We start from the raw sequence: 25,510 nt of genomic DNA on the forward strand, positions 1-25,510 counted from the left end.
TAGAGGTATACTTCTTTCTGCACGAAAATCCAATGCAATTGTGAGGTACTAGCATAACCGCCTTGGCCCCCCATGTTGCCTGCTCCGTCGTCCCGCCTCCGTCCGGCCCCACCATCCGCTTCAGATTATCAATTTGGCATCTCGCACTACCGACGTCAACCCCCCCCACTAACATCAACTTACCACACTCCCTTCGACTGCAATCATCATTGGCAGATTCCAAAGTCTCGTCTCGACTGCACTCAACCAGGAAGAAAGACACCTTTTCCGATACGTTGCTGCCCCGGGGTCGACGTGGAAACGCATGAGTCAGCTAGCCGCGCGGCAGCAGAGACATGCACTGCTTTCACTCCTGATTCCAGAGTTCGACGTCAAAACAGGGAGATGACGGGGTGGGACCCAGATCTCCCGACAATAATAAACAAACAAACATCTGGTATTCACTCTCATCTTCTCCTTGTCGGCTTTCCGAACTCTAGTCGCCTGACAGTTTGATTCTCTGTGTGCACTCCACCTATGGACAGTTACGTATCATCTCCTTGTGACACCCACACACGCTTACATGACTCTTGCGTGGCCCCGAAGCGAGTTGATTGCCTCCTGCGGCAACCCTATCTCAGCTTGTTGCGGATCGTCCACCTCCATGAAGTTATGGTACCGACCTCCCCCCTCTCGCCGGTGCTTTGGACAAATTCGCGGCTTGTATTTGCACTCGCATACCGGCTCCTCTTCGTTCCCATTTTGCAGGCAATCACCTAGATGCTGCCTCAAGTGGCTCCAAGATGCCTGGGTCTCTTTGCCGCCTGAAGAGACCGCCTGGTCGAGGAGAGTCTTGGCGGCATAACGCCTCTCTGACGAGCCTGGGCCAAACCCTTCCACTTTCCCAAGCTCGAGGTTTGTATATGAGCTCAGGAAGTTGATGGTTCGCAGAACCTCCGCTCCTTGATCTTCCTTTTGCCATGGGCCAACCTCTTCGTCCCACATCTGGAGATGTTTGAGCATCTCAGATGCTCTATTGACATCTCCTCGCTTGAGTGCTGCCACCACGTCTTTTCGCTTTCTTGAGAAAGCAGCCAGTCTCCAGATGGCCCTGAGCCCCTCTTCCGGCGTCTGGTTCGTCGCGAATGGCTTTTTGGGCCACAATATACTCTGCGCCAGACTTGGCAGAGCCTTTCTCGCCTCTGCGTCGAAACTCTCATACGGCTTCAATCCTGCCCTGCTCAGTGCGTCCAACATGTCTTCACGCAACTGAGAGATTTTGTCGCTGTGCTGACTGCCAGAGTTGGGGTCGTGTATTTTTGGGCGTGATGTCCACTTCAACTTGGCAGCTTCTGCCTTCGCTTCGGCTTGGAGATCTTCGTCGTGTCTTTCCAGATTCCTGGCTTCGGCTCTCTCTTCCTTTCCCTTACTGAGGACATCAACTTTCACCCTGGCAGTTGCCAGTTGTTCTTCCAAAGTCTTGTTCCGAGCTTTGAGTTCGATTAGCTCGGCTTCCTTTTTCCTCAGATTGCCGACCGGCTCTTCCTGTGCGCCGGTGTCCATAGCCTGGAAACTGTCTACCTCTCGCTTCCCAGCGCCGCTCTTCAGGTCCGAAAGCTGTTTTTGACAGTCCTGAATCCGTTGTTTGAGTTGGTCGTTCTCCGCCAGCAGATTCTCGTGGGTGGTCCTCGCAAGGTCGAGTTTCGCGTTGGTACACGACTGCAAGCTCTGCATCGCCTGGGATTTCGAGCCTTCGACTTCCTTTTCCAGAGTCTGGACCAAACGTTTCAGACGGGCATTTTCATCGAGGAGATTTAGGCGGCCTTCCTTTTTGGCGTCGATCTGTTTGAGCTGACCGGTGACCTGAAATCTGAGGTCATCAAACGCGTTCGCCAGTCGCTTGACGGACCGGACCATGGGCTCGAGCTCAGCCAGGAGGTTTTTTGTCGTTCCACCTGTTTGCCAGTAACAGAGAGACGTCTCGAGGACGTTTGTGTGGTCGTAGGCCCGCCGACCATGCATCTCCAACGCTGGCAGGACGAATTCCAAATCCTGGCGCATTTCCATGCGGACCATGTCTTGATAGACGTCGAGCTGCTTAAACGCCTCTTCCAAGTTCTTATTCCCGAACGCCTTGATGGCCTTCTTGAGTTGTTCCATCTCGGCCAGCCTGACCTCGTTCACGCTTCGGCCCTTGTCGATTTCGTCTTGCTTGGCCTTGATCTCTTGCTCCAGCGTCCGACAGCGGGTGCATGGTCCCCTCGGCCTCACCAACTCAACATGATGCCATGGGTCCGAGAAGTTGGGCCGTCGCTCAGGGGCAGGCTGCCCCGGCCGACTCGGGAACGGGTTGGCAGGCGGATCGTCAGGGACTCGCGAGGGATCTGGCGAGCCGGGGGTAACGGGGTTTGTGAGGTTCAGGCGAAAAGGTCGAAACACGTCAGGGCCGCTTTCCACAGGTCCTCCCGTCGAGGCATTATCCGACGGTACTGGGGCCGGGTCTGGAGGCATGGACTGTACTTCCCTGCTGTCGAGCATTTGGGGCGAGGGGAACACGGGAAAGGATGGCGAGGGGAGGCTTGTCACGGCCTCGTCCATCGCGACGGCTGATTGGCCGCGGCGTCTCCGTCGATGAGTGGCGGCCTCTAGGAACTTGGACGTGGTTGCGTGGCGCACCTCCTCTTCGAGGTTGATCTCCTCGTCAATGCGCCACGCTTCTTCCAACAGCTTCTGGTGGTCGCTCAGGAATGCTTTGGGGTCTTGGGTCTTCTCCTTTCTGAGGCGTAGGTAGTCGCGCGTCTCCCCGTCGTTCTTCGCCAGTTTGTTATGTACCAGCTCCAACCGTCCAAGGTCCTCCTTCAGAGCCTCTCCTCGCTCCTTGATGGCGTCTTCGATGTCCTTTCGGGTGCGCAGGAGGCAGGTGAACTGGTGAGATAACAACCCCCATTTCCCGGCGTCCATGGTGCAGTAGTACAGCACCTCCGGCTTGGCCCGGAACTCGTCCGAGTTCTCCGTCACGAGGCGGTGCAGCCGCTTCATCGCGGCGTCCATCCGCTGCCACGAGTTCTCCATCCTCTCCATCTTGATGTCCTCGTCCGCCGTCTCGACCTCGTCCCGCAGCGCGTCGCAGTCCCGCCGGAAGCGGAGCCGCAGCCGCGCCTCCTCCTGCGCGGACGTGAACATGAGCCGGCACACCTGGTGCAGGATGCGGTTCACGAAGGGCACCTTGACCCACTTCCGGCCCTGCATCCACTCCAGCAGCGCTGAGATCATGCCATCGTTGGCCGTCTCGAGGTCGAAGAGGGCGTAGTAGGCCTCGTTGGACATGCTCTCCCCCGTCTCGGCCTCGAACTCGAGCTTGCGGTACCGCGCGGCCTCGTCGCGGGCATAGTTCGGGTAGCGGTGCCGGGCCCCGAGCAGCATCTTGGTGGTCTCGGGTGTGGCGTCGAAGGCCTTGTTGTATGCCGCGATGATCTCTGCGTGCTCGATGATGCCGCGGGGGAGGAACTGGGGCTTGACGAAGAGATGGGTGCGCGCGGACGAACCGGGGGGCGGGGCGCGAGCGCGGCGGGAGTCGAAGCCGCGGCCGGCGCGGGGGGGTTCATTTTTATAGGCCAAAAGGGCAGGGACGGGGCGGAAGGACGAGTGGTTGATGATTGGGATCGCGGTTTGCGGCGACGAGCTTAGGGATTGTTGTTGAGGGGACGGATTGCTGGACGGGTATGGCTGGTTGGACCTCAGGGGCTCCGGGGCGAATTCAGGTGACATCCAACTCTCCAACCGCGCCGGCCTGGTGGGAACTGGTGTCTGCATTGTCGTGGTCGATGAAGCGTCTGCCTGATTCGGCCAAGGATCCTCGCTCAAAGGGTATTCGCCCTTTTGGCCGCCCGGTTCTTCCGCATCTTCCTCCCGCCGTCTCTGCGCCCCGAATGCTGAGCCGTCCGCGGTATCCGCCGAAGCGGACTCTCCTCCCCCCCAAAGACTCCCGGAAGCAACCCGCCTTGGTCTTCCACTTCTCCCGCGTCGGCCCTCCGTGCCTAGTACGCCGGGAGGATGTGATACTGGCGAAAGGGGTCTTGGGTCGGCGTGGGAGGCGAGGACCGGGAAGTTTGTCACGCCCGCATTTCTACGGCCAAAGGCGAAAGCAGGGTCTTCTGGCGATAAGTCTTCAACCGCTGGTCGTGCCCTCCCGCCATGGGGCCCGGGGCTCGCAGCTCCGGCTCCCGGGCTGTGGTTGAGGCTCAATGGGCTGATGATTTCGGCGCCGAAGACGACGCCGGTGTTTCCGGGATGGTTGTCACTCCGAAAATCCTCCCTTCCAGCCCCAGTCCGTCGGAAAGACGCAGTAATATCGTCCGTCAAGGCTGACCGGAGAGAGCTCGCGCCTCCCGGAGAATACCAAGCTAAATAGTTCTCCCTCTGCGAAGCCGTCGTCCTATCTAGTCCGGCATGCGTATCTTCCTGCCGAGTTTTTCCCTGTGGCAAGGTGTCGGTAGTACCTTTGGTCCATCCTGATGTATCCTCATCCGTTGCCGCTTTGCTGGTCGGTGAGATTGTACTCTGGCCCTTGCCGGACCCCGGAGCAGGTCCGGCGTCGTTGTCGGGGAAATGTGGAGTCTCGGGCCCCGTGGTGGAGGAGACATCTCCACCGAAGCCGGACGAGACAGGCTTGTCGTTGTTGTCGCTGTCTGTATTCCTGACGTCGCTCTCCTGGGTTGGGTTTGATGTTAATTTCTTCCCGGGCATGGTCTCTCCCGAACGCTCCAGGATATCTGCACAGGTACTGGAAGAAATTGTTTGATTAGGCCGCTCAAAAGAGAGACAACGACTTGGGCAATGAGAAGAAGTCACCAATACGTCGTTTTGGACATCCTGGGGTTCTGCCGTCATTATCAACTCTCAAGAAAAGAGGCATCATCCGCAAGAGCTTCTCCCGAGTTCCACGGCGTATTGCTTCCAGAAACACAACGGTTCCGTTTGCAGCTCACGACGTTGGCAGGGAAGGTTCAAGTCAACCCATAAAACTCAAAGGGCCAAACGTGGTTTGATTGTCCATGTCTCCTTTAGACAAAGAAAGCGGCGGCACAATCGAAATTTGGAACCCCTTCCCCGCCCTTAGATATTGAATCGACAAAGAGGTTTGGGGTAGGGATGTCAAACAACAGGAAGTTGATCTTCATTCAGTCCACCATTCGGGTTTATCTTTCCATGCCGTGAGATCCCCCCACCTCCCCCCCCCCCCCCCCCCCAAGCAGCTCTTGCAGCTCTTGCAGCTCTTGCAGCTCTTGCAGCTCGTTTGGGGACATATCGACTCATTTTGTCTCCAAACACTCATCGACTTGTCTTTCTTAGTCACCGCGTCAGCATCTTGCAGACGGATCTACCTCGTACACTCCGTAAGTCTGGCAGATTTTCCCGGCTACCGACGACCTCCCCGTTGCTGTCCAAGATGAGATATTTCTCATCCGCGCTCTCTCCAGATCGTGTCGAATCGTTGTCATCGTTGTGATCTTGGAAAACGGAAAGAGTTCTCTGCTCATCCGAGAACCGCACGACCTTCGTGCCTTCCTTCCCTTGCTTGGCAGCCCGGTGTGCTCGTCGTAAGCTCTCCTCCCGCTCATCTTCGAACCTGATCATCTCGATGCAATCTCTCGTCAGACTCCGTATATCCGTGTCTGAGAACCCCAGGCCCCTCGCACTGGCAGCGCGGACATAGGCGGCATGTGCAGCGCGCCAACGACCCCAGGCGCGCAGTACGTGGCCGCGGTAGAGATGCGCGCGGGCCTCCAGGTCGAAGCGGTGGAAATGCGACGCCGTTGCGAGGGCTTGGTCTGCGGAGTTGAGGGCCCGGTGTAACGTCAAGACGGAGAGAGGCGTCTGGAGCAGGGCGAAGGTGCGGAGGAGGAGAGCGTTTACGGTTTGGGTGATGGCGGCGACGTGAGATTGAGAAGAGGTACTCATGAGGAGCTGCCTTGGCGTTGTGTGTCAATGGTGTAACCTGGAGAACAATCTTGCCCCGTGTGTGTGTGTGTGTGTGTGTGTGTGTGTGTACGTAGGTATGAGTATGTACGTTTGTGTGTGTCTCTCTCTCTTGACGAAAACGGCGATGGTTTGGTTATTTGTGCCACGGGAGGGTGGAGCTGAGAATTCCCCCCTCCCTTTTCTTTTTCCCGCTCTCTGCGGCAGTTTTACTTTGGGCGGGCTTAGGAATGGGACGCAAGGGAGGCGCAGTACTGCTGGCTATGGGCTTCTTATTTCTCGATGATTCCTACGGATTCCAAGATTGCGATGTTGTCGGATCGACAAAGGATCGGAGGGGAGAGATTGATTGCGTCGTCGAAGCAGGAGATTTGCTTAAGGTTAGGCCCATATGAACAAAGAGTGAAGGCCTCTCCCTTCCCAACCATCTCATCATAGCCATCGCTGATAGCGCACAACGGTTTGCGGATGGATAGAAGGAGTGGAGGCTTCGATTTGGAGCTTCTCGAAGGCCCCCCATAAGCTGGCAGATGAACGGCGCGAGCGGGATAGGATTTGGAATCAAAATATAACACACTGCTATCGGGAAAGCGAAGTCCGCATTCGCTAGATGACGCTGACTTTTAAGCATCAGACCAAGTAAGTGAGGAGGTCCGTAGAATGAGAAATTCGGTACCGAAAGTCAAGAGATGACCGTGGCTGGGTGTTGAAGTTGTCCGAGTTGTCTCGGATGATTCTCTGATTTCAGCATGTGCGGCATGTGCGGCATCAGGACATGGAGCTACACATCTCTCTCTCTCTCTCTCTCTCTCTCTCTCACACACACACACACAGTTCCAATCCAATGTATAGGCTAGAGAGAAACAGATGAACTGGTCTGTGAGGATGGCTTGTTCCGGGTGTGCAAAAGCCCGCTGTTGCAAGGGTTGGGCCTGAGCGCGGGGACGGCGAGGAATGCAAATGCCGATTTGGGTAGAAGTATATACATCCCGAGAACTTAGATTAGTTCGGTCTGATAAACGTCAGAAATGAAGCGGAAGCTGCTTTCCTCCACATGGGAATACAGTCTCAGCATTCTTCGGCACAAGCCGAAAGGGGGCTGTGCCTGAAGACCGTCCGGATGGCGGCGTCATCCTGAACCTTATATGTTGACGAAAGCGTACATTCATACTAAGCCTTAGAACAACCACGAAAAAGCTTCTAGGTCCGTCGGCTGCTAGGTCGACGAAGGCGAGCAATCGGTCGCTACTTTGCTGTCGTTGGCATCGAGAACACACTGCCCCAAGACATGATCGTCCCAGAGCGGCAGGTCTCACTAAGTAACCCGACCGCTGCTGCTTCCTTGTAATGATGATACTGGAAGGTAGAGATTCCCTTGACTTTACGCGGAGCAGACCGTATTATCCAGGTTGAGTTAGTGGCGGGTGATAGTAAGAGGTCACAGAGAATCGGGAAGAGTGCCAAGCCCTCGCGGCTCAACCTTAACCTCGTTTTCATGAGGAACGCGCTTCATGGTTGGCCAATCTGGACGCCTGTAGCTTTCCAGTGATGGAAGGAGATTCAATATCCGTGAAACAGTGGCGCTGGACGACTTTGGTGGCCTCTCCAGGTCATCGAGCCACTTGTCGTGCTGCTGAGGGCTAGGCCTCTTCCTCTTCGCCCGTAACTAGAGCATTTCGTCAGCAAAAGTGCGAGTTTCTCGCAATATGTCTTGGCGCTCCTGTCGAGTTCCAAGTGAGCTCTTGAATCCTGACGCTTCTGTCCCTCCACGTGGCTGGCGTCGCCTCAACGCAGGAGACCCCGAGCCATTCATAACCACCGCCTGCCTCCCGGACAATCGGCACATGTTCTGGTCTGCCAGTTCCACGATTGGCAATACTCTCGAAGTTTTCGAGGCACAGGAAATACCCGATGATAGCCGGCCACCGATTCAACATGCTTGCTCATGGAGATTCGCTGCTGTTCCATCCGAGCTCAGCTGGACACCACATTTTCGACCTTAACCTCGCCTTGATCATCGTTTCGACTATACTCATATCTCTCCGCATTATCGTACGGAAGTTCGTGGTCAAGGCCATGGGATGGGATGACCTGATTGCGATAGTGGCCTGGGTAGGTCGACCTGCCTTTCCCGGTGACCCGTGGAGCGAGACTGACACAAAAATTGCAGGGACTCTGCGTGACGCTGTCGGCTCTCGAAATGGACACTACCAATTACGGCACAGGGGCTCAGATGGAAGATGTGCCTCGAGAGACGATGCTTCAGTTCCTCAAGGTCGGCAAATTTCCACGCTCACACGAGTCTCGGGGCTAACAATACGGAACAGAGGCTTTCCATCATGGAGCTCGTCTACCTCATCGCATCTGGAGCGGTACGATTGTCGATCCTGGCATTCCTGCCGCGCTTGAGCAAGAATAGTATGTCTAAGTCGAGTCGAGTCGAGTCCCCTTGTGCTCTTGGGCTAATCGTCGCTGCTAGAGATATACAGGTGGATTATTTATGGCCTCAGCTTCATCGTCGTAGTCGTCAGCCTGACGGGCTTTTTCTTTGTGTTGACTGAATGCTCGCAAATCCCGTAGGTAAACCCAGTCTTCGAGAGTGGTTTTTTCTCTCTCTTTTTTTTCCAAGCAGAGTTTGTGGGTATTTGCTGACAACATGGCGTAGTGACGTCTTCAACTATGACGCTTCCTGGCGACAGTGTAAAGACAAGAGCGAAGAGCAGTCGATGATGCTTGCCCATGCCATCATCTCCATCTTCGTGGACTGCATGCTGGTGGCTCTTCCACTCTGGGTCGTTACAAACTATCTCAAAATGGGTGTCAAGGCGATACAGATCTTGATCGTCTTCTCCTTTGGCATCTTCGCAGTCGCCACTGGCATCGTCCGGCTCTCCATCATCATTACAACAGACTTCAGTGTGAACACGTAAGTGCTGCTGGTGCTCGCGAGATGGACATACGGTTTACTGATACCGTGCAGAACGTATAAGATGCTGACTGTCGCCGCATGGACCGACGCCGAACTCCACGTCGGTCTTTGGGTTGGTTGCTTTCCGGCGTTGCAGCCCTTGCTTAGACAAGCGTCGTTGGCCCTGGGGCTGCGAAGTCAACTGGATAGTAGAGCTCCTACAAGCAAAAGAGATACGACTGTCTCTACGGACACGTCCAACAGAAAGAGCGTTACCAACCGGTGGTCGCGCAGCTCAGGCTATTTTTGGAGTATCGGTGGTCGACCAAATAGGGAAGCCGGAGGCGGAGGGGGGCGTGTCGAGGTCGAGAGAGGCACATCTGGAGGTGTTGAGATGACAGACCTGGAGAAGGGGGGAGATAGAGGGCTCAATCGCGAACAGACAGACATCTCGGTCGATATCGACCTCGGCGAAAGGCCGAACACGGGATGGGGGGCAGAGACGGGGGCGGATGCGAATGGCCAAAGATAGGAAGCCTGAGTGAAGAGTAGAAGAGAAGTGACATCCGGATGGAAGCATATAGCTTTAATCCGAGACGGGCGTGAAAGAAGTTATGAAGTTAATAGATGCTTCGGGAAATAGGGAAATGGAAATGTGTTGGTAGATATCTCTACTGTCGATGCCGGCTGCCTACGTACGTATGCAATTTATTTACGTAGAAGTTTATGCATGGTCATGGCACATGCAGCTATCACGTATCATTTGACAGTGTCGGCAGGAGAGTGAGACACGGACGGCCCCCCTTCAGGGTTGTTGATAGTGTACGGATCAGCTTCTAATGCACGTCCCCACCAACGACAGACCTAGATTAACCATGTCAAATTTCATGTCGGTTCAGCTGTTCAAGACACGGACAGACGTTGTTCGGCATCTTCAGGGGTTTTGCTTCCCTACTCACCCTGTCATAACCTATTCAAACCCGATTCAAATAGCCAAGATCGCGTGGGACATTGCTGGATCTGGAGAACATTGCATCGGAAGAGTATGCCCAGCCAGGTCTGGTTATCCTGATATCCATCCCGTCATCACACTGGATGGCAGCAGATCCCATTATTCCGTCTCTCAACCTTGGCCGGCCGTCCTCATTCATATCCTTCCCCCATTCGTCTCAGTAATATCACGCATGATGGCATCATTCTCGAGTCTACGAAATCCTGCCCGATTTGGGCCCAGCAATCTTGGGGTACTCTGGACCGTCATCTACTATGGCGTTCCCCTGACCAACATCGCCGTCCACCTCGCCTGGCTGTTGGCTCTCCATCCCGTTTTTTCTTCGCTCCCGATCAATCACAAGGGCCTTTCCGACTACTTGCACCGTCACTTTATGCTCAGCCCAAGCGACCCTCGCCTGCTCACCTTGATCACCTCGGCCTTCAGTCACATCCAGCCATTGCACCTTTTTGTCAACATGTCAACATACAAGACATATGTGGAATCGTTCTATCTACTCGGCACCTCACCTCCGCGGTTTATTCTACTCGCCCTGGGCAGTGGTCTTGCCGCTGGTATCTCACACGTATACAGCACTCGGCGCCGACGCGGGGTCAAGAGCCTCGTGGATAAAACCGCTGTCGGAGCTAGCGGCATACTGACCGGCCTCGGTACGGCACTGGCGTGCATGTTTCCCACGCTGAAGGTCCGTCTATCTGGAACAGACCAGGTGTTACCGTTGCGCGTTGTCGTCCTTGGCATGTTCGCCGTAGATGCCTATTGCTTGAGCACCGAGCGAGAAACCGGAGTGGGACACGCTGGACACCTCGGAGGTGCCGTCTTTGGTCTAGCATACTTCCTGTGGCGAAGAGCCACAGGATCTTGGAATTTATGAAGCTATCGATAACTCAAATGAAACGACGCGATGGGGAGCTCATTCAAATCGAGATCAACTCTGGCCGCCCAAGGTATCTACTGGAAAAGAACATCCGGCCCATAAATTGACAAACGCCACGCTAACGCAAAAAAAAAAAAAAAAAAGAGAGGCTGTACCTCGCGTGTAACCCCTTCTAGCGCCCACTTTCGGTCTAATCTTGGACAATGCCCTGCCGGTCTACCACAATTCTTCACTGTTCACCATAGGCTTTCCATTCGACCTGGTACTGTGCCGGTTTGTGTTCGCCGCTTGCTGCTGCTGCTGCTGCTGCGTCTTTTGGTAGGTCGGGCTAAGCTTATGTGTCGATGCAATGGGGCTCAACTTGTGCGCTGAAACGATTGGGCTTGGATAAGTCACCGAACTCTCGCCAGGGCTGGTTGCAACCTTGCTTGCCATGGTTGATTCCCTCAGCGGGATCGGACCGACGCCGACGGGCGACATCTTCTTGTCGGGGAACCGCGAAGCAGTGAACCCCGGCTGACGGGGTCCTTTGTGTTCGTCCCAAGGCGCAGCGGGCGATTGAAGAGGCGACGGCACCGTCTGACGACGCGACCGAAACGAAGTAGAACGAAAACGCGGCGACGTCAAGTTCCAAGCCCGGCCGAACGCAGCGCCGGGATGGTATATGCACAAGACCGAAGACACCAGCAGTGGCAAAGCACCGCCGATGACCAGGGATGCGGCTTCCGAACGTTGGAGAGGGCTGCCAAGGCCGTCCCAAAACTCGACAAGGCGGTAAATGGTGTGCCCGATCAAGACAACAGCGACTGCCGGTATCACTAGTCGGAAAGGTCAATCTAACATTCGACACCGTCCGGGGACTGCCAACTCACTTTTGATGAAGTTATTGAATCTTGGGGCCTTGTATACGGCCACGTGCTTCGGGTCCGGGATCTTTTGGGTAAACCAGAGAAACAGGCCCACGAAGAGCAGTAGCGCTAGGATCTGGACGCCCAGAGCAGCAAGCAGTATGGATGATGTCTACAATCATCTGTTAGTGCCGATGGCTCTCGGCGGTCAAGTGACGGACACCTCATACCTGAACACCACCGAGCCCAAAGACGGCAGACACGACGCCGGCGATCTCCAGCGCGAGAACGAGAGCAAGGGCGAATATGAGGAGCAGCACGGTGACCCTTGGTTGAGTGAAGCCAATGCCAAGGCCGTACAGGGCGATGACGTGAGGGAGGATCTGGCAGATGGCGGCGGCGATCAGCGTCGGGCCCAAGATGGCGCCGAGGAGCCAGAGGAAGAAGGAAGTCGGGCTGGCGGCGTTCTCCCGCAGCCTGAGCCTTCCGGCAAAGCCCAGGACCTCCAAAAGAAGGCCAGTCGCCAGGGTCGAGGCGAAGAGCGGCGTCTTGAAACGGAAGCCCTGATAGAGGGACACGGGCACCAGCAGCGCAAAGAAGACCAGAAAGATGGCGCTTCCGACCACCGAGGGCGAGTAGTGGGTAAAGCCCCCCGGGTAGGGGCACGTGTGGTCTCCGCAGTCGCCTGTCATTGTGCCTTTGTTCCACTTGACAGGCGACAGTAACTATCGTGTCGCTTCACCATCGGATGGCTGGGCATGCCGGGAGAGGGAGTGGGACAGGAAGAAGCGCGCCGGGCGCTGGGAGGGGGATATATAGACGCGGCGGAGAGCTGGTGGGCAATGCGCCAAACGTATCCCGTGTTTTCCAACAGACCGGTATGCATTTCGGCGGCGGCGGTTGAGTTGGAACATGAACGATGAAGGGTGGCAGGACAGACGACAAGGGAGAGGAGCGGTCGGACGGGGATTGAAGGCTCGCGCAGGACCAGGAGTCCAGGGTCGATCCCAACGGGCACACCCTCATCTGTCCGCGGTTTCATCCGTTATGGGTACATCCACTACGGAAGAGACGTTGTACCAACAAGAAGTTTCTTCAGCCGTTCTCTGGCCAGTGACGGGAAGGCTTTTGCGGCCAAGAGGAAAACGATCACCGGTGTTTGGAGGACGGAAACCTAGCACCATTGTAAGTCGAGCATCAGCAGGGCTGAGTGGCTTTTTCCTTTTCATCCTTCGAAGAAAGACTGAAGTGCCGTGAAGGAAGGATCAATTGGACGCCTCTCAACACGCTCCTTCGGACCATGTCTGGCAAAGCAAACCAAAACAACCAGAACGGGTGTGGATGCGGATGGTGCGGGCGATGGGTGGGTGTGAGAGGGCGAAGCCGTCCCAGCGGAACGGTTCGTTGGTGCAACGGTCGAAATGTTTGCAGATCTGGACCCTCTTCGGCAAGGGTTCTGGGCCAATCATCCTGAACCGGTTGGCGGTTGCAGCCTGTTTGGCCACGGAAGGCGTAGATGAGGAGGTTGCAATGGAGCGGTGGAGGGGAGGGCATTCAGTAAGCCCTTGTTGGTCCACGAAGGCCGGTGAGTCAAGGAGGGCCGACCGGTCGTCCAATGGAAGCGGAGGCGGCTTCTCCCCATCTGCCCTACACCTTGGCTTGCGAGAGGGGGGTCCGAAGCGTTGGCCCTAGACTCCTCAGCCAGTCTTTGAGGTCGAAGCTGCTACGCCGCACAACGAGTCGGGCCTGTGGACAAGTTGGGGGCTGGGGAGGTAAATTACGATCAAGGCGTGGGTGATTGAGAAGCGGGGAGATTTGCCGATAGCGGCATATCATTTGCCAAAGGTCAAGCACACACACACACACACACACACACACACACATACACACTTGGGGGACAACTAGGCAGACTGAACGGCTTTGAAATCAAAGTCCGATTACGAGTTTCCCGAGCTGTATGCCAGCGCCCCCCCTAACCCAAGCCTGGCAGCCCTAGTTGTTGAGTTGACCAACAGGAGCCGCAGGCAAGATACGATGGTCTGGAGGATGAGAAAACAGGAAAGAGAAAGAATGAATGAGAGGGGGGGGGACAGAGAGAGAGAGAGACAAAGGACGAATGACCCGGGACCCGACGACCAACGCACACAGCCGAAGACCGAGGTTCCCTCTGCCTCTCCTTTCATGGCAGGTGCAGTGCAACAAACTGTGTGCGCACGCCCGCATCGCAGGTTGCATGATGCGTGATGCGGCCGCCCTCACACCTCGACGAGAAACGAGATAGACCTGGAATCGAGTGACTGATGGAAAGTTGCGTGTAATACACTCAGGAAAATGGAGGGGTGAGGAGACGGGACTCTTTCTGCCATCGGGCCCCGGCCCCGACGTGGTCGAGATTGGCAAAAACCTGCAGGGGCGCAACCTGCAGTCTTGCATATGGGCCATGGCTTCTCTGCACCATGCTCCCAAAGCTTACTCCATCCGTACCCCGGTTGATCTCGTCCAAACGCAGATCGCACAGACAGGCGGGCAGGCAGGCGGACAGGCAGAGGAGAAGGGGAGGGGAGGGGGAGGGGAGGGGAGGGGGGATGTGGGATGAGGATCAAGGATTCAAGACTCAGGAAGAAGAAGCTCTGGTCCATGCGCGCGCAGTGGATTGTGCGGGCGGGACACTTCCGTCCACTATCCGTTCACTATCCGTCCACTAATCACTAGCGGCCGTCGCTGTCGGTGGACCGCCCCTCCCCCCCTCTTCGGCCGAGAGACCAGGACCGTCAGTAGATACGTACCGCCCCCGGATCGGCGCTAGACCGTTCCCGGGCGGCGGCCATGCGTGACGTCAAAAGCCGGGCGCTTAAACATGCTTGGCAGGAAGCGAAATCGCATCTTCATCGCCCGCGTTTCTTCCTTCGTTCCCATGGGGCAACATGCACCACCCAGCGACCCGCTACCACTTCACACCAACACCACCAACTTTGACCTTATAGACCTTGCGAACCATTCAGTTGTTCATTCATTCATTGGAAGGGTTGCTGTGCCCCATCATCAAGACGAACATTCCATCAGGCGCTCGGGGAAGAGAGTGAGAGAGAGTGTGGAGACATAGACCGACAGAGAGAGAGACGGACGACACGGCACAGATACGTCCCATGCCATGAACAGCGCATGCCTGACGAGGTGCCGCCGCCCTCACGCGCTCTCCCCTGCCCTAATTCGTGCGCCAACCGCGTCTCATCGCTTGCATTTCCTCCCTCTTTCGTCGCGGCCGGGCAGCAGCCGGGGTATATCCGCCTCGCCCTCGCGGCCGAAGCAACACGACGGCGACCCGAGGTTCAGAGACCTGGGCAAACAGATATCGGACGAGTATGCCGTGGTTAGAGAACACTATGGTACCATCCAACCCCATCCGATCCTTTCCGCTTCTCATTCTGTGCCCCCCCCTCGTTGTGCCTCACCCTCTATACCTCTCTCTCTCTTCCTCTCGACCCGCGTTCCCTTACCCTCCCCCCCCTCCCCCCCTTCATCCTCAAAAGGAGTGATCCACACACACATACACACACACACACACATATACACACATACACACATGCACACATACACTGACACCCACGTAGATACACCAAAGAATCCCATCGTCCTCGCCCATGGGCTGATGGGCTTCGCCGAGCTCCGCTTGGGCGGCTACGTCCCGCCGATCCACTACTGGCACGGCATCTCGGACTCGCTGAGCACGCTCTCGGGCCCGGACAACGTCATCACGACCTCGGTGCCGCCCTCGGCCTCCATCGAGGAGCGCGCCGCCGCGCTGGCCGCCGACATCGCCGCCAAGGCCCGCGGCCGCGCCGTCAACATCGTCGCCCACTCCATGGGCGGCCTCGACGCCCGCTACATGATTTCCGTCCTCCAGCCCGCCGGCGTCTCCGTCGCGAGCCTCGTCACCGTCGCCACCCCCCACCGCGGCAGCGCCTTTGCCGACTTCCTTCTCGAAGGCCGCGGGCCCATCAAGCTGGCCAGCCTGTACGGACTCATCGAGCGCGCCGGCCTTGGCACCCAGGCCTTTGACCAGCTGACGCAGCGGTACATGGAGGACGAGTTCAACCCGCGCACGCCCGACCGCGACGACGTGCGCTACTTCAGCTACGGCGCCTGCACGAGCCGGCCGCCGCTGCTGAGCCCGTTCCGGCAGAGCCACCGTATCCTCGAGGGTGTCGAGGGCGCCAACGACGGGCTCGTGAGCGTCGCTAGCAGCCGGTGGGGCAAGTACCAGGGCACGCTGCTGGAAGTGAGCCACCTGGACCTGATCAACTGGTCGAACCGGCTGAAGTGGACGCTGCGCAAGGTCTGGATGGGGCAGACGAGGCCCTTTAACGCCGTTGCGTTCTATCTGGACATTGCCGACATGTTGGCCAAGGAGGGGTTGTGAAAAGGGGACGCAAAGGGAGGAGGGAGGGGGGCGCCGATGTACTGATACCCGTGCGTGCGTGGGGTGGATATACGAGATGGCTTTCAAAAATAAAAGGGGGGTTAGACGCAACGAGACGTGATGTAAGAATACGAAGGACTAGGCGTGTGTGACCGTGTAGATAAAACAAGACCGCAAGGATAACCTCATGACTGAAAATAACCAAGAGTCAACCGCATCGTCGAACGTAACTGGCTCTCTTTCTCTCTCCCCCTCTCCCTCTCACGCGCGCACGCCTAGGTTCCCCGGATGAGAAGGGTTACCGCGTCACTCTACAATGTTAGCGTCCTACGGCAAGGGTCTCTCGGACTCGCTTTTCATGTTACCGAACCCAGGCTCAACGGGCTCGACGTCGCTCGCTCTTTGGAGGGCGCGAGGATAGAAGGCGTGGGGGGCCAGGTCTCTGGTGACTGTCGGGGTTTTTTCTTCTTTGTAAACAGGCGCTGCATGTTTGGTACTGTTCTGCAACACGACAACTGCCCCCCCCCCCCCCCCCCCCCAAACCGCGCCTCTACCATATCGTGTCCCGTCGATACCTCAAGTCATCCCGCGATGTCGCCTGAGAGACAACATCACTCTGTAATTACGCAGACCCTCCCTCCCCGGCGGGAGAGTCGCGCATAGCCCGAAATGGACAAAGGGAATAGAACGACACCTCAACCTCCTCCACCCTTCCCACCCCTTTGGAGAGACGGGACCCCGTGATCCCGCACACCAGGTTCCTAACATTGGCGCAAACGACGCACAGTACCGCGGGTAGGAACGTGTAAAGAGCTCCCTAAATTGGACGTGGTATAATTAAGAACACCAAACTACCCCTCCCTCCCCTTTCAGCCAAGCCATCTAATCTTGTCGCCTCACGCTCATGTCCGTGTTCTAGCTTTCTTGTCATCCAGACAGCATCACATCTCTCGCAACACATCCCTCACAACACATCCCTCACATCCATGCTGGTTGACCCATGCAATCACGCCAAAACGCCTCTCAGTCCCAAAACACCCTTCTCTACCTCTCACAGGAGAAGAAAAACAGAAACATTCATTCATCCCACACACGCCTCCGTCTAGCTCTTTTCCGGGATCTGGCTAGGCGCGTTCTCGTTCGTCACGCCACTGTACGCTGGTCTCTCCTCCGGCCCCGACGCGTTCGCAGCCATGGCCTCATCGTAGCTCGGCGGTGCCTCGTCGAAGCCCGTGGCCCCCGGCGTGCCGATCTGCGGTGGGTACAGCGGGTCATACTGCGGCGCTTGCGATCCAGGCCCCAGTCCCGGCCCCGCCGCCGCTGCCGGTGGTCGTTGCTGTCCGGGACGGTACTGCGACGTGGGCGTCGCGGGGGAGGACTGTGACGTCCGTGGGGGTAGCCTCGGTGGCACGCCCAGCGTCGCGGCGGTAGGTCTGCTCGCCTGGGCGGCCAGGGCCTCGAGCAATTGCGGCGGCGGGGCGATACCCGAGTAGACCTGGATCTTGGAGAAATGTAACGGCAGGAAGATGGTCTGCGCCGCCGGGTTGTCCTTGGACGAGCTCAGGAAGCCTCGAGGGCTGGGCGGCTTTCCCCAAGATAGGCCGAGCTGGATCTCGAGCTCATAGTGGCGCTGAAGGTTGCAGGCGATGAAAGACGGTGCGACAGTGTTGGGCAGCGGGATGTTCCGCCACAGGTCGTCCGGGATGACGGTTTCAAGCGAGAGGTCGTCCGAGGCCGGGTCCGCGAGGATGGGCACGGCGAGCCCCGTCTGAGTGGCGATGACCCACTTGCTGACCTCGGTGTTGAAAAGGTCGTGGCACCGCACGTGCGTCTTGCCGACGAGCTCGATCTGGACCGAGGTAAGGAAGACCTGCTCGTGCGAGGGGACGAGCTTCTTGGCGATGAGCCGCAGCGGAAGCGGCTGGTTGCACGTCAGGATGGGGGGGTGCGGCAAGCGGGCCGAGAGCTCGATGGAGGGCGGCACGGCACCCGGATCGGTTGCGGCGGCGTCTTCTTTGCTGGAGCCGAAAAGGGACGACTTCTTCTTCTGCAGGGCCTGCTGCGGACGTGGCTTGAATGAGAAGGGCCGTCGAGCAAAGGCCTCTTGGGTGGTCTTGGGCGGGCGTGGGGGCTCAATGGGCATGAATTTGAAGCCGATCTGATAACGCCAGTTCTCTTTGAGGAAGCCGGGGCGCTGGATGGTGACCTTGAGGTAGTAGCGCACCTCGGCCTGGCGGGGGAAGCCGGTGAAGGAGGGCGGCAGGGTCTTGGCGACGTGCTGAAGGAACAGCTGCTTGCTCCCGTCCATGACCCTGGCGCCACCGAGACCGAAGGGCCCGATGCCGGCGCCGAAGCCACCCATGCCGCCGATGCCGCCGATCTTGGACATGGCGACGGGATCGCTGCAGGCGTTGTTGATGGGCAGCTTGAAGGTGAAAGGAAACTCGTGCTGGCCGGCCTGGATCATGTAGCTCTGGGAGAAGCTGGAGCTGGCAGAGCCGGCGCCGAGATCGTCTTCGTAGGTGGGGAAGACCTGGGCGACGCGGTAGAGGATCTTGTGGTTCTCGCTGGCGATGCTCCCGGGGCCGCCGCCGGGCCGCGGGGAGCGGTCGTCATAGGTTTGGGGCAGGCCCAGAGCCGTCTTGGACTCGCCCTCAAGCTTGACGACGATGCCGCCAATCTGCTCGGGCCGGCTCAGATGCAGCACGACGCGGCCGGTCACGGAGTCGAGGTTGGTGTAGAACTCGGGCGCATTGTCGAGGGCTATCCTAATCGACATGGTTGCGACGTCGATTGTTACCGCTCGGTCCACTTGTTGGGATGTCGTGTCGCGCGGGCGCGTGTGTGTATGTGGTGTGTACACTAATTGGTGGCAATGCCCGGTGTATGCTTACTTGTGGTGTTGCTCCCTCGCCTCTCCTCCGCCCGAGGTGGTTGTCGGTCAGATGCCGGTGAGGTATGGACGCTTCAGACGGCCAAATGAACAGCTTCAACCTCACTTGAACGAGTGTAGCGGTACCGCACCGTGCGAGTCTCTGATTACAATGAAGGGCGGCAGGAAGTGGGGTGGGTGTTTTCCGTTTTGTTTCTGATGTGTGTGTTTGTGTGTGTTTGTGTGAGTTGCGTAAGTGTGTAGGTAAGTAGCCAAGATCTAAAGTGAAGTGAGGGGTGGAGTTTTCGATTCAATCCGTCAAAAAAGGTTGTAAATTTTGAAATGAGGGTCTTGTCGTCGGATGAGTAGGGAAAGGGTGCTCGGGGGCCGGAAGGGGAGCCAAGACTGTCGTCACGGGACAAAGTCCGGTCTGTGTGTGTGTCTCTCTCTCTCTCTCTCTGTCTTCACTCTCTGTGGGTGTCTCCTCCACTCCCTCCTTGCTTCTCTTGTGTGTAGGCGATGCGATGATGACCTGGTCCTGACCTCTCCAAAAGAAGAGGGCGACGTAGACGCGTGGCTGAGTCCCCTCCCCCCTCCAAGCCTCGTCGTTGGAGCTGACTGTTGACTGTGCGGAGCCGAGACTGTGAGGCGCAAGCAAGCTTGGAGAGTTAGAGCTGTGAGGGTAAAGGAAGGGAAATTTCCTGGGCACCTACTACCAATTGTCCAAGGCAAGGTAAGACAACTCAGACAAACGGCAGCAGCAAGTCGGATATTCCGCAAGGTAAGTGAGACAGACGATGGGAAGCGGAATGTACCTAATATCTGCAGCTCCGAGTAGATGCTCCGTACGCTCCTGCGAGTGAGTGAGTCGTGTCCAATGGAAGCTCTGGCAGAACGGGTTGATGTCATTGGGGGGCTGACCCAATCACTATCAATTCCACTCAGTCGGACTCCCCAACACTAACTAACAGGTACCTTACCTACTACCTACCTACTGACCTACCTAGGTACTCTATTGCTTGCCGGCACACCCGACTTCCGTCACGTCCGTCGCGCACCCTTAAAATAAACGCTTATGCCAACCATGACGCCAGCCATCGCTTCTAGCGCACCGAGAAAACCCGCCTTGTGGAAAGTCAGGAAAGCCGTGGTATTAATAAATGACTATGTATACACAAGCGACCTCCCCTCAATCAATCAACTAGTTCCCACTACCCACCGTCGTCGAAAATCACCTTCCATCTGCCTTTTGCCCATATCTTGCTAGCGCAATGCTACCACTCTCAAATGAGGAGGGATACCGGAGCCTTTGCGTAGCTCCCAGGAGGCCCTGTCGCATATCCTTAAAACGCCCAGAGATGTTGCACGTGGTATCATTCCGGTATCCCAAGTAAAAGCAAACTCCCTCGAATCAAGGCTCGCCTCCCTTCCCACCGCTCCAGCGAGGGAGGGGGCCACCCGACGAGGCAATATCAAAACGCCTTTCCCCATGCGCTGGTGTCGTTATCTTCATTCTCCTTCTACATTCAATCCAGCTCAATCACCTCCACAGTGCTTGATTTTTCCGCCACGGTCGCTCCTGTCCTAACCCGCTTCGCAGGCGGCTGCCCGTCCTCACCGTCCTCATCTTCATCACTCGCTTCCTCTTCTTTCGCCCTCCACGATCCGTCTGCCTCCACGTGAATTGTCTTGGTATGAAGCTTCCCCTCCACCTCAAGAATCGAACGAACCTCTGTCATGAACTTGTCCTGCCGCAGGCTGTAAGGACGAGCGTCTCCGTCACATAGAGGGCACTTCCATTTGTCCACCAACGACGGCTCGGGTTTCGCCCCGTGGCCACGGCTACAAAGACGGCACCCATTGCCCGCTCCATGGACCGTGCAGCTGGGCTTACTCGGTCGTGTTTGCAACCAAGTGGCGAGGTCGAAGCATTCCATGTGCGCACAGCTAGCGCCCCGTACTGGAATCTGGAATATTGACGCGCTGAACGGGTCCGCGAGATCGATGCTGAGATCGTTGCCCACCACAGCCAGCTCGTCGTCTCCGTCCTCGCTCGCCGGCGTCAGGCGCCGGCGGATCGCTTCTCTCGTCGAATCGGCCGAAATGCCACCATTCCCTAGCACCATGTTGAGAATGTGTTCGTGGCTCAACGTTTCAATGATTTCCACCGCAATGTAGTACATCGTGTTTGGCTTTGGAGGCCGTGGCGACGGGGAAATGGCCACCGATATCGAGTTCGCGCCCGCGGCAACGAACGGCGTGAGCTCAACAGGCTGATGCTGTCCGTTGTGCTGCTTGCGACGGATCGTCATGACTTTGTCGTTGACCAAGATGTTGATGTGGTCGGGCCAATACGTCTGTGCCACTGCCCAAGTAGCTTCTGCCACTTCCGTCGGCTCCCCCGGCTTGACTTGCAATTCGCAAAGACGGAGGCGGTATCGGAGGGATCCGTTGAAGTACTCCGACACGGGAACCCCGTCTCCTGCCAGGTTTCGACTGCGGCAGAGCTTGTCGATGTCCTCGTTGGGCACGATAAAGACAAGACGGTGCAGCTCTTGCCCGACCGGCGTTGCGACCGGGCCCAATGCCAGTTTCTTGATGGACTGGTAGTATCTGTTTGATCGTGTCCCGTCATCTAGCCCCGGTAAGTCACGCGGCATTCGTCTTGGACTCCTTGCTTCGATTTGGTGCAGTCCTATGCCCAATGCCCTTGGTTCCCAAGGTGTGTGCGGAACCCGGTCCAGAGGAATTTGCACATGAGGTGGCGCGAACACCTTGCCTGTCAAACTTCCCGACGCGTCACGACTGCCTCTGAACCGCGTCATGATTGGCCTTGGCCCTTGGTGGTTCGCAACTGCCGTACTTACTCCCGGAAGAGATCCTAGAGCGTTTGGGTCCGTCTGCAGATGGCTGGCAGCACTCGGAGGCCGCCTTTGAAAGGACACCTGCTGCGCCTGCTGCAGTCGCGGTGGAGATAGTTGTTGGCCCTGAAGTGACATGCGATCCGCCTGCCTCTGCGCGATAGCCTGGGCTTGACGCCCTAGATCCGAGTTCACGCTCGGAGCTTGCTGGGACAGCGGATGATGAAAATGGCCGAGCTGTGGCAGCTGTAAATCCTGAGGTATGCCTGGTAAACGACCCGGTGACACCTGAGGAGCCGTAGGCCGCATTGGTGACGTGACGGTCGGCATCGACACTGAGAGACCTCCCGGGGGCGCTTGCAGAACAGGAGATGTCTGGCCAAGACCTTGTGGTGCTCCGGTATTGTACGGCAACTGCACGTTGGCGTAGTGAGGAGAGCCTGTGGGCGTGAGCGGCTGGATCGCCTGCCCGCCCATTTGCGGCATTTGCGGCATGCGCACCTGGCCCTGTTGCATGGCTTGCTGCATGGGCTGCTGCATTCCACCATGGAAGTTACTGGGGTCTTGGCTACGCAGCATCAGCTGCGGATGCACAGGGGTCGGATTGTTCTGATAGTTGTGTTGAAACTGGGGTGGGTTCTGGATGGGCGGAGAAGGGTACATATCGAAACCCATGGCAGGGAAACTCTGCACCGGAGTCGGTACCCTCGCCGGCGCGGAAGAAAAGCCAGCGGAATGTCTCCTCACTTGCTCTGTCATGGGTTGGTGTCGAGGCATGGGTTGTGGTCTGGCCATGTTCTGTGGTGGCTGCTGCAACTGTGTAACCGGCGTAGAACGAGTCTGCTGCCGCAATTGTTGCTGGTGCTGGTGGTGCTGGTGCTGTTGCATTTGCATTTGCATTTGCTGGTGGTGCTGCTGTTTCTGGTGGTGCTGGTGCTGTTGCTGCTGGTGCTGGTGGTGCTGCGCCTGCTGCTGCGCCTGCTGCCGTTGATACTGTACTTGACGGTGTTGTTGGACTTGGTCGCTCTGACAGACAAGCTTCTTGTACTTCGATATCAATGCATGCTGGAATGCTCTCTGTTCCTGCTCTGACAATCTGGCTTGGTCGTTATGGGCGTCTTGGCGGAAAAGCGCCGACATTTGCTCCGCGATGGGACCGTCAGGGACGCCGATATGTCTTCTAGTGACTGTGAAAAGAATACCTTCCAGCACCGGCGATCGAAGCTTGAGCTGATAGCGCAACTCGTCCGCAAGAATGGGATAGCCTCTACCAGAGCGAGGTCTCATGGCCGAAATGTGAATCCGGTTCCACTGCTCGTGGAGGTTGTTGAGGAAGACGGAAACGTCGCTGGCGTGTTTGCGGAAGGCTTCGGTCTCCCACAGACCAGAGGCGCGCGCATTAGGGAAGTTTGCGAAGAAATGGACCAGCGTCGGATTCATGTTTTCATTCTTTCTGAGAGTGTTCTGTATGACGCCAAGCGCACTCTCCGCTATGTCGGGAGCAAGACCAAGAAGGCGGTACACGGCTTGCCTGTCAGCAGACCACACACAAAGAATATGGTGTAGTACGACGTAGAAGTAATCGCCCTTGTCAATAGCGTCTTTGAGAAATCGGATCCTAGGCAAAGAGGTGCCGTCGTCCTGAATCTTATTGGGGCCACCGCAAAGGCGGATGAACCTGTCGAAGGTGTCGGCCATAACTTTGAGGTCGAGGCTATCGGCAGGATGGATGTTGGCTTCTGGTATTCCAGCACCCGTATCATCATGATCGAGAAGTTGCGGCGTGTGGTAGGCAGGGGCAGTTGGTTGTCGGTCCAGCGAAGGCGGCGATGCAGCTTGACTAGACTGACTCTGCGGGCCAGCAACGGTTGCGGAGGCCGAAGTGATTTGAGGAGCGACAAACCCAGTCTCCGAATACGAGCTTGGGGCCGTGTTCTGAGGCGTATATGAAGACATGCAGATTGTATGGTTGTCGCTGTTCTCAGGTGGAAGAGGTCCCGGTGCGGAACGGTCATCATCCGGCAAAGGTGTGGTGTTGCTCAGGCCTGAGACGGTGGGCCCAGAGATATCTTGACAGTCATCGGCAGGTTGGCACTGGGCAACTGTCTCGCCACTCGGTATTGATGTGGTGTTGTTCAAGGTACTCGCTGAAGAATCGTGAGGCAAGTCCGGGCTCTGGAAGCAAGAGTCTATGTAGGAGCCTTGGTTAGAGGCGGCTGTAGGTGGACTAGGCTGGTCAGTCGGAGCTGGAGACGGAAGAGCGGCTGTGCAGTCACTGCGAGAGGATGTTAGACACTGACGTGAAGGGAATAATAGAAGATGAAATGGGCAAGGGGCAACTTACAGTGTGTGTTGGGCAAGCTCAGGCACCGCCGCAGGCTTGTCTTGCGGGCCGTCAAGCACTCTTGAAATAGCTGCAGTGACGTTCGCGGACGCAGGTCGGTTCAGATCTGAGGTCTTGTCGGTCGAGGTTCGGTTCGAAGGTTGAGAAGGTGATCGCCTCGAGGGGGCGTGAGAGGCCTGACGACTGCTTGGTATCGATTCCATGTTACGCAGGGGAGCGGTGGATGCCTGCGACTGCGGCCCAGTCATCCAAGTTGGCTGACGACGGTTGCCCAACATGAAGTTGAGTGTTTCGTTGGAGGCGGCTACCTGGGCACCGGACATGCTCCACCCGGCCCCGTTGTACCGAGCCTCGCTCGGCGACATGTTGCGCTTGTGCGATGGTTTACGGTGTTTGCGTCGGCGGCGCGGGGAGGGCGAACCGGAACCTTGAGCGAGACTGTATTCGACCATGTTTGTTAACGAGGCTGTGGCATACGCTGATGGGATTGAAGCCGATGACGCACCATGAGGACGAGGTCCCGACAAGCTGAAAAGGGCGAGGCCGCCCAGTAGGTAGATATCGAAACCGACACAATCAAAGCGGGAAGTCGGTAGGTATGCGGGAGGAAGGAGGGTAAGACGGAAGGAGAGGTTGTCGAGCGGGGATGGCCAAACGGTGATGTAACAGAGAAAGGAGCGGTCGAGAATATCGGTTCGCCTTCCTACCTCTTTTGGCGCAGCGAGTTATTCCGGAGGGGGTCTTTCGTGCGGAAAGTAAGACTGATCGAGCCGTTGTCTCTGGAAGGCGCTGGTCGGAGGGGTGCGGGAGGCCTAAGCCCAATAGCCGTGGCGTTTGTCGGGTGTTGTGGCCGGCAACCAACAAGCCCAGTGTATCTGTGCTATGCCTTTTTGCGGACCTACTTTGCGGGATGAGAAGGCGAGGACGGGGGTGGAAGGAATGTTGCTACTGTTGCTGTTGTAGCTGTCGAACGACAAGTCGAATCAACGTGACGATCCGTTACTGGTCTGGAAAATCTTCGGCGATGTGTTTGCACCTGGATGCAAAGGAGAGACCATCAAAGTGGAGGAGGGTTGGAGGAAAAGGAGCACGCTGGAATGAAGCAGTCGTTTGCTTGGGACGGGGGGAGGGGTCCCTTGGCAGCTAGGAAGTCCAATCTAGTCTGTTTACAGTTTAGCCTTCCAGCGGTATCCTGACGCCATGCTTTTCTCGACATTAGCTCAACCTTTTTGACTGGGATGGCCATTGCTTGGTGGAAACGAAACGTGCTCAGGCGATCGATGCGAGACGGATGCGCATCCGTCTGTGATGGCCTCCTCTGGATTTTGCGACTCACCCCACATCATTTACACTCGTTGAAAAGTTTGAAATCTAATTGGAGGGGGGTTTGTTAAAACAAAAGTCCTAATT

General features: G+C 57.0%; 7 protein-coding genes across 7 annotated transcripts; 2 read left to right on the forward strand and 5 right to left on the reverse strand.

The window, feature by feature from the left end:
- Positions 1–558: 558 nt before the first annotated feature.
- Positions 559–4,725, reverse strand: CDEST_14052 (uncharacterized protein; the record flags this gene model as incomplete). Its single annotated transcript, XM_062930208.1, has 1 exon — positions 559–4,725. One exon carries the CDS (start codon positions 4,723–4,725, stop codon positions 559–561), a length of 4,167 nt encoding a protein of 1,388 aa, XP_062786259.1.
- Positions 4,726–5,331: 606 nt separating this feature from the next.
- On the reverse strand, positions 5,332–5,940 carry CDEST_14053 (uncharacterized protein; the record flags this gene model as incomplete). Its single annotated transcript, XM_062930209.1, has 1 exon — positions 5,332–5,940. The coding sequence occupies one exon, from the start codon at positions 5,938–5,940 to the stop codon at positions 5,332–5,334; it is 609 nt and encodes a 202-aa protein (XP_062786260.1).
- Positions 5,941–7,869: 1,929 nt separating this feature from the next.
- CDEST_14054 (uncharacterized protein) lies at positions 7,870–9,398 on the forward strand (the record flags this gene model as incomplete). Its single annotated transcript, XM_062930210.1, has 6 exons — positions 7,870–8,070; positions 8,129–8,233; positions 8,286–8,376; positions 8,438–8,534; positions 8,624–8,884; positions 8,939–9,398. The coding sequence occupies 6 exons, from the start codon at positions 7,870–7,872 to the stop codon at positions 9,396–9,398; spliced, it is 1,215 nt and encodes a 404-aa protein (XP_062786261.1).
- A 1,369-nt stretch (positions 9,399–10,767) lies between these two features.
- CDEST_14055 (Putative RTA-like protein) lies at positions 10,768–12,308 on the reverse strand. Its single transcript, XM_062930211.1, has 3 exons — positions 11,834–12,308; positions 11,628–11,775; positions 10,768–11,573 (listed from the first exon to the last, which is right to left on the reverse strand). Exons 1-3 carry the CDS (start codon positions 12,293–12,295, stop codon positions 10,972–10,974), a joined length of 1,212 nt encoding a protein of 403 aa, XP_062786262.1. The 5' UTR covers positions 12,296–12,308; the 3' UTR covers positions 10,768–10,971.
- Positions 12,309–14,752: 2,444 nt separating this feature from the next.
- CDEST_14056 (Putative GPI inositol-deacylase PGAP1, alpha/Beta hydrolase) lies at positions 14,753–17,078 on the forward strand. The gene is made up of 4 exons (XM_062930212.1): positions 14,753–14,973; positions 15,215–16,249; positions 16,303–16,516; positions 16,605–17,078. The coding sequence occupies exons 1-2, from the start codon at positions 14,766–14,768 to the stop codon at positions 16,021–16,023; spliced, it is 1,017 nt and encodes a 338-aa protein (XP_062786263.1). The 5' UTR covers positions 14,753–14,765; the 3' UTR covers positions 16,024–16,249; positions 16,303–16,516; positions 16,605–17,078.
- Position 17,079: 1 nt separating this feature from the next.
- Positions 17,080–19,017, reverse strand: CDEST_14057 (Putative arrestin-like protein). The gene has a single exon (XM_062930213.1). The coding sequence runs from the start codon at positions 18,800–18,802 to the stop codon at positions 17,126–17,128; it is 1,677 nt and encodes a 558-aa protein (XP_062786264.1). The 5' UTR covers positions 18,803–19,017; the 3' UTR covers positions 17,080–17,125.
- A 1,402-nt stretch (positions 19,018–20,419) lies between these two features.
- Positions 20,420–25,163, reverse strand: CDEST_14058 (Putative Zinc finger, MIZ-type, Zinc finger, RING/FYVE/PHD-type, rubredoxin, iron-binding protein). Its single transcript, XM_062930214.1, has 3 exons — positions 24,606–25,163; positions 24,101–24,538; positions 20,420–24,031 (listed from the first exon to the last, which is right to left on the reverse strand). The coding sequence occupies exons 2-3, from the start codon at positions 24,463–24,465 to the stop codon at positions 20,422–20,424; spliced, it is 3,975 nt and encodes a 1,324-aa protein (XP_062786265.1). The 5' UTR covers positions 24,466–24,538; positions 24,606–25,163; the 3' UTR covers positions 20,420–20,421.
- Positions 25,164–25,510: the final 347 nt, after the last annotated feature.

The sequence above is a fragment of the Colletotrichum destructivum genome, chromosome 9 (genome assembly GCF_034447905.1).
Source record: "Colletotrichum destructivum chromosome 9, complete sequence".
NCBI classification, from domain to species: Eukaryota; Fungi; Ascomycota; class Sordariomycetes; order Glomerellales; family Glomerellaceae; genus Colletotrichum; species Colletotrichum destructivum.

Coding starts and splice junctions, on each gene's coding strand:
- CDEST_14058 (XM_062930214.1), bottom strand. CDS start 24,465: ATGTCGCCGAGCGAGGCTCGGTACAACGGGGCCGGGTGGAGCATGTCC. Junction 24,032..24,100: donor GAGCTTGCCCAACACACACT/GTAAGTTGCCCC, acceptor ATCCTCTCGCAG/TGACTGCACAGCCGCTCTTC.
- CDEST_14056 (XM_062930212.1), top strand. CDS start 14,766: ATGCCTGACGAGGTGCCGCCGCCCTCACGCGCTCTCCCCTGCCCTAAT. Junction 14,974..15,214: donor TATCGGACGAGTATGCCGTG/GTTAGAGAACAC, acceptor ACACCCACGTAG/ATACACCAAAGAATCCCATC.
- CDEST_14055 (XM_062930211.1), bottom strand. CDS start 12,295: ATGACAGGCGACTGCGGAGACCACACGTGCCCCTACCCGGGGGGCTTT. Junction 11,776..11,833: donor TTGGGCTCGGTGGTGTTCAG/GTATGAGGTGTC, acceptor AGATGATTGTAG/ACATCATCCATACTGCTTGC. Junction 11,574..11,627: donor ATTCAATAACTTCATCAAAA/GTGAGTTGGCAG, acceptor CTTTCCGACTAG/TGATACCGGCAGTCGCTGTT.
- CDEST_14057 (XM_062930213.1), bottom strand. CDS start 18,802: ATGTCGATTAGGATAGCCCTCGACAATGCGCCCGAGTTCTACACCAAC.